We start from the raw sequence: 6,409 nt of genomic DNA on the forward strand, positions 1-6,409 counted from the left end.
CTACAAAAACAACCACCTTCGCAGAAAGGGGATTTTGTCCATATATATATATATATATATTAAATAAATAAATCACATCTCACAAGTGAACGATTTCTGTTTGTTTGTGAATTGGTTTGTGAATATTCGGCTTTTGGCAGGAGCCTGGCGGCCGGTCTAGGGAATCTGAGCGCCAGCAGCATTCAACTAAGTTTTAATTCGCATTAACGCCGCCAGGACCTCATTAATAGACCCGCTATTCATCGGATGCGCGCTCTTGCGGCTGGGGTGGGGGGGCGGGCTGATCTTTCATAAATTGTCACTTGATCTTCCCGGCTCGCTTTTGCAAGGGATCTGATTGTGGACGGGTTGCCTAAATTGGAACCGGGGTGGGGGTGGGGGTGGGGGTAGCGGGTTGAGAGAGAGAGGGGGAGCTGAATCATCATTTTAAAAATTCTTCTTCTCTCTTTCTCTCCCTGCGCAACTCCACACCCCGCGCGCACACTTTTGTTAAATTAAATACAACTCTGCTTTCTCGGGGTGGCTTTTCTAACTGCACGCTTGCGTTGCAACCAACTTGCGAATCTCACTTCCCTTTCTTAATTTGCCACATGCAAAACGACTCCTCTCTCTCTCTCTCTCTCTCTCTCCTTTGGCAAGTTACTCCCCCTCCCCAAATCTTCTATCCCTCCTTCCCCCTTGGAAGGGTTCTCTCTCTCTCTCTCTCTCTCTCTCTCTCTCTCTCTCTCTCTCTCTCTCTCGCAAGGAAAGCCAAGGGTGTGCCTTAAATTGGAGAAGAGAGGGGGGTACATTTCTCATCCTCCTCCTTCCTCACCCCCCCCCCCTTTCAGTCCAGACCTTTGCTGAACGTTTGGCTGGGAAAAGAAATTCTCTCTCCCTCTCGCTCTCTCCTCCCCCCCCCCTTGGTGGCCCAAATCCCATGTCATTCTGCTCCAAGTGACTTCATGTGATGTCAGCTTTAAATGTAAGAGACAGCGATCTGACGCTCGCGAAGATGCTGGCTATCCAAATCTGACAGCGCGGCCGCACCGCGGTGCTTGGATGCGTCTCCTCGGCGGCGTCGGGCAAAGGGGGGGAAAAGGTAACTCATCCCAGGCCAGGCTGCCCACCTCCTTCCTCCTTCCCTCCCCCCCCCCACTCTCTCACCCCCTCCCCACCCTAGTGGGACCCGAAAGAAAGATCCGCAGGGGCTGGGGCTGCACTTGGGGTTTACTCTGCCCCCCTCCCTGCCTCCCTACTCCCCTCCCTCGCCGCTCTTCTCAAATGCAGGCCCACTCCGCAAGGGACGGGGAGTTTGCCTGTTACTTTCTCGCTCTCTTTCTTCCTTGCCTCCTCGCTTAATGAGCAGCAATCTGGTCTCCCCGCGCGCAGTTGTTCTTGTGTTCATTTGAATGTAAATGGGGGAGGAGATGCTAAGATGGGGTGGGGGGGAGATGAGAGAGAGGGGGAGAGAGGTGCTTATTAAATTGATTTGTCTGCTGGCTTTTCTGGAATGCTGAGCTGGAGGAGGAACTCGGCAGAAACTGTGATTTGACGCGCGCCTTCTTCCCTCCCTTTTCTCCTATTTTTTTAAAAAAACAACAAAAATTTAATTGTTGTTATCATTTTATTTATATATATATCTATATCTATAGATCTATTTTATGGGCGAGATCCGGCTGCTCATCTCCAGTTCGGGTCTCCTTCCCTCCCCCACCCGAGATGGCCTCCTCGGCTCCGCTGGAGACGGTCATGCCTCCCGCCTGCGTCCGCAACGGCGCGGCCAACCCGGCCAAGACGCTCGCCTTCTCCATAGAGAGAATCATGGCCAAGAGCTCCGAACCGCACCAGCCGCAGCAGCAGCACCACAAACCCGCCGCCGCCGCCGCCGCCTTCGAGGCGCGTCGCAGCGAGTCTCCGGGCAAGAAGCTGCTGAGCCTCTGCTCGCCCATCCCGTGCGTGATCGCGCCCATGCAGCCTCTGCCCGGGTACGAGGCGCCCTCGCCCAAGGCGCTGCTCAACTACTCCGAGCTGTGGAAAAGTAGCTTGAGGAACTGCGGCTCTGCTCTGGCGGGTGGCGCAGCTTCGACGGTCGGCGGCTTCTGCAAAGGCGGCTGCGGCTTGTGCTGCAAGGGGGACCTCCATCATCATCATCACCACCACCACCATCACAACAGCAGCAGCAGCACCCTGGGCCAGGCCTCCTTGCCCGCCACGACGCGCGTGATCAAGCCGCAGGTGATCAACCAGGCGCTGGCCATGCCGGCCAACGGATCTAGCCTCTACTACTTCAACTACCTGGATTCCTCGCCGTACCACCCGTCGGAGATCCTCCACGGGCAGCTCTTCACTTCCAGCTTGCTCCATTCCCAAAGCCCCGCCGCCGCGGCCGCTGCAGCCGCCGCCGCAGCCGCCCTCTCGGCTCACCAGAAACTCTTCCTGTTGGATAACGCCAAGCTGGCTTCCTTGGCCCCGTCGGAGAAGTTCCCCAACGCGCAATACCCGCACAAGGAGCGCCTCCCCGGGCAGCTGGACCAAGTGATGAAGGAGAACACGGGCCTGGCCGGGGAAAGGAACGGCGCCAAAGGACATCACCACGGCAAACCCGGCGTCGGTGGCGGCGTCGCAAGCGCTGGAGGGGGCGGCGCGGCCGACGGGAAGCCCAAGAACTTTACCTGCGAGGTGTGCGGCAAGGTATGCAGGAGCAGGGTCTCGCGCTAGGGGGCGCGCTCTTAGCTCTAGAACCGTGGGGGCAGCCGGGACAGGGCTGCGCCCGCCGTAAAAACCTGCTCCGGCTCTTTGCGCGCGCCAGGAGGGAGCCCTCATTCCTAGAACGCTTCTTTCAGCTCACTCTAATAATAATATTTTTCTTTTAAAAAGTTCAGCGCATTTTAATAATCTTGAAAGGGAGGGGTTAGCTCCTTCCCAACTGCTCCCAGACACTTCATAATCACCATTACAGAACTAGGCTACTGTGATTAAGTTTACCAAAGCCACACAGAGAGGGGGGGGGCGGGATCCGGTAAATCTGTGGCAGAGCTGAGAACGGAAACGGGTCTCCTGGTTCATAGCGGATGTACGATGTGTAAAAACCACCTGCGGAAGAGAGCTATAGTGTCGCTACGGTGCCCCGTGCATCGCCCATCACTGGTGCTCCTGGCGCGGTTTAACAATAGCACTAAATGAATCGCTCGAGAGTTTTGTTCCTATTTTACAGATTTTGGGTACGTGTGTTTGCGCGGTGGCGCTGAGGCTGAGCGGTAGGTAGTCAGGATCCAATGGGTTCACTCAGGCAGCCGCAGAACTATAGTTTAACCAAGGGTCGTTTAAACTGTGTGTGTGTGTGTTTGTAGAGAGATATATTCAGAACGAAAGTCTTTCTCCTCGTCCCCTTTGGATCCGTGTTTTGGCCACTCCGGATGAAGGGCGCAAAGGCGAGGAGGTAAGCTCTCCTGCGGCTGACAAAAGTTGCCTGTGCTTTGTGTTCCCTCGTAGGTGTTCAACGCCCATTATAACCTCACCCGCCACATGCCGGTGCACACGGGAGCCCGGCCCTTCGTGTGCAAAGTCTGCGGGAAGGGCTTCCGCCAAGCCAGCACTCTCTGCAGACACAAAATCATCCACACGCAGGTACGGGGGCAGGGGGAAAGACCTGAGGGTCAGATCTGTTTGTTTATGCGCTCGGCACCAAAATAAAATTTTATTTCTTTTTTTAAAAAAAACAACCACCCGCGATTCTTTCTCTCTTTTAAAATGTCATCTCCCTGGCCCAACAGGAGAAACCCCACAAGTGCAACCAGTGCGGTAAAGCGTTCAACAGAAGTTCCACGCTAAACACTCACATTAGGATCCACGCTGGCTACAAACCTTTTGTGTGCGAATTTTGTGGCAAAGGATTTCATCAAAAAGGTATCTGGGATAAAAAACGGTGGCTTTTGTTTCTGGCTTTTCTGCTGGTGGCGGGAGGGGTGGGGGAGAGGGAGATGGGGGGAGAAGTTGTGTGCATATGAAAATTATTAATGATTGCTAAAAATAAATAATGAAAAAGCAGGGGGTAGAAGGCTACTTTTGTTTCCGGATGAGGAACCTGGTTTCGTTATTATTCGAAGTATAATGTTATTTCGAATTAAGAAGGAATTTTTTTTATTTATTTGGAAGCACAATTTGGAAACAACACGTGTGGTGGTGGATAGACGAAATATAAGAATTACCCGCCGGTTTCAAGGCGTCTGGTCAATTTCTGCTCCCCGCGGAGCACGAGGCTCCAGACAGAACGTTGCGAAGGTTCCAAACAGAAAGTTGTGAAGGTTCCAAGTGGAATCTTGCGGTTCTCTCGCGTTCCAAAGGAAAAGAAAAGAAAAAGTAACCGCCGTATTTATCGTATTTAGAGGCTGCTGCTAGGAGATGACCCCTTCCCTCCCTCCCTTAAACGTCCTTAGGGGGCTTTGCCCTGGGGCTGCCACGAAAGACTAGCTCAAACCCGTCACTTGTTATTAACGGCGATTAAAATGAATTCAGCCCACTTAGGGCGCGATCCAGCCGAAACGAAAGCACTTTAAACGAAAACTCCCGTTGATTTCTAACCGGGGAGCTCTCTTCACGGTCTACCTTTGGAAATCCACGGCGCTTTAAAGCGCTTAACTTGGGCTGGGCAGGTGGGCCTTTGCCCTTGAAGTGGGGGGGACGGTATTTTCTCAAAACGGGGAAATAAAGTTTCGGAAGAGCCTGGGCCGATTCTCTCCAGGCTAGAAAATTCCAACTTTAAATTAGAACCGGCCTTCTACCCCCTTACCCTATTTTTTTTTTTGTGGTGGTGGGGGTTTCCTAATCCAGGTTCTCCCATTTGCTCCGGGTCAGGACGCTGACCCTGCCTCTAATTTTTTAATTCGTCCGTTGCATGCTGCTCTGCCTTGACGGAGACTGAGTTTGACAACTTCTTGACTGTCCCTTGCAGGACGCTTCCTAATGAAGCCCCGCCGCAGAAACTCTTGCTGCTCCAGTGAGGGGGGGTGTATCTGGAGAGAGAGAAAATGTGTGTGTGTGTGTGTGTGTGTGTGTGTGTGTGTGTGTGTGTGTGTGTGTGCCTGCGTGCGTGCGTGTTGATGGCAGGGAACGATCCCCCTTGAAACTAACGTGCTCCCCTCCCCAATCCCCTACTTTTCTTCTCCTCCTTCTCTCCCAAACAGGGAATTATAAAAACCACAAACTGACCCATAGCGGCGAGAAGCAGTACAAGTGCACCATCTGCAACAAAGCTTTCCACCAGATCTACAACCTGACCTTCCACATGCACACGCACAACGACAAGAAGCCTTTCACCTGCGTCACCTGCGGCAAGGGCTTCTGCAGGAACTTTGACTTGAAGAAGCACGTGAGGAAACTGCACGACACCGCCGCCGCCGCCGTTGCCGCCGCCGCTACAGCCGCGCCTTGCGGGAAAGAACTTCCTCGGACCGTGCAAAGCTAAAATACACTCACACTCACACAAAGCAACAATAAGGCAGAAGCGAGGCGAGCCTGTTCAGCGAAGCAAGAGACGTCTTTGCACGATGGTCAAAGCGACGCGTTCAGAGACTTCCAAAGATCTCGGGCCCTTTACAAAAGGGAAAAAAGGCCTGGGAAGGGGGAGAAGCCCCACGGATCTGCCCCCCCCCACACACACACAAACAGAAGCTGAAGAGAGACAATCACTTTTGGCGTGTGTGTATATATATATAGACACGCGAAAAGGAAGAAACTTATTTAAAATTCCGTCGCTGCTGCGGATTGAATTACGGGAATAGCGGCGGATCTTTGATTGGACTGAAAGCAACATTTCTTCGGAGGCCTGGCCGGACTGTAAAAATATATATATATATATAATAAATAAAAAAAATAAAATAGGCCTGGCCAATCATTCTATATATGTATATATATATAAATATATAAATATATATGACTGAAAATTTTAAATTTTAATGTACACCAAAATAACTAAGGAATCTATCATCTGTGAGGCAATAAAAAGTCGCTTAATACGAGTCTTATTTCCAGCTCCCCCAAACACATTTTTTAAAACAAAAAACAAGAATAAACTCAATTCCGGTCTATCATTATCATTATCGTTATTATTATTTGTGTGTGAAGTTGGGGAAGAATCGGGCCACTGCTTAAAAGGCTTTCAATCCACCACTTTGACAACCCCCTTTGAAATGGGGCGATTTCCCCGATCCATTTCAATGTGGAGCTGGGAAGTTTCGGCCTAGGTGTCATCAACTTTTGCTGGGCTCTGGAGTTGTTGCTACTCCGGGAAAGTGGCGTGAATTCGATTCCCACGTGCAAGCCAGACTTCCGCGCCTGCTCTGGAGCGGAGAGGAACAGAACAAGCGAATGGGATTTGGAAAGTCTGCTTGGTTCCTTACGGACACGCGTGTGGCAAACATGTGGAATG

General features: G+C 51.8%; 1 protein-coding gene across 1 annotated transcript; it reads left to right on the forward strand.

Annotated features, from left to right (window-relative positions):
• Positions 1-776: 776 nt before the first annotated feature.
• Positions 777-5,563, forward strand: FEZF2 (FEZ family zinc finger 2). The gene is made up of 5 exons (XM_083489655.1): positions 777-1,081; positions 1,635-2,673; positions 3,475-3,609; positions 3,756-3,888; positions 5,166-5,563. The coding sequence occupies exons 2-5, from the start codon at positions 1,702-1,704 to the stop codon at positions 5,444-5,446; spliced, it is 1,521 nt and encodes a 506-aa protein (XP_083345781.1). The 5' UTR covers positions 777-1,081; positions 1,635-1,701; the 3' UTR covers positions 5,447-5,563.
• The last annotated feature ends 846 nt before the right edge of the window (positions 5,564-6,409 follow it).

The sequence above is a fragment of the Podarcis liolepis genome, assembly GCF_965112155.1.
Source record: "Podarcis liolepis genome assembly, chromosome: 2".
NCBI lineage: Eukaryota > Metazoa > Chordata > Lepidosauria > Squamata > Lacertidae > Podarcis > Podarcis liolepis.

Coding starts and splice junctions, on each gene's coding strand:
- FEZF2 (XM_083489655.1), top strand. CDS start 1,702: ATGGCCTCCTCGGCTCCGCTGGAGACGGTCATGCCTCCCGCCTGCGTC. Junction 2,674..3,474: donor CCTGCGAGGTGTGCGGCAAG/GTATGCAGGAGC, acceptor GTTCCCTCGTAG/GTGTTCAACGCCCATTATAA. Junction 3,610..3,755: donor ACAAAATCATCCACACGCAG/GTACGGGGGCAG, acceptor CTGGCCCAACAG/GAGAAACCCCACAAGTGCAA.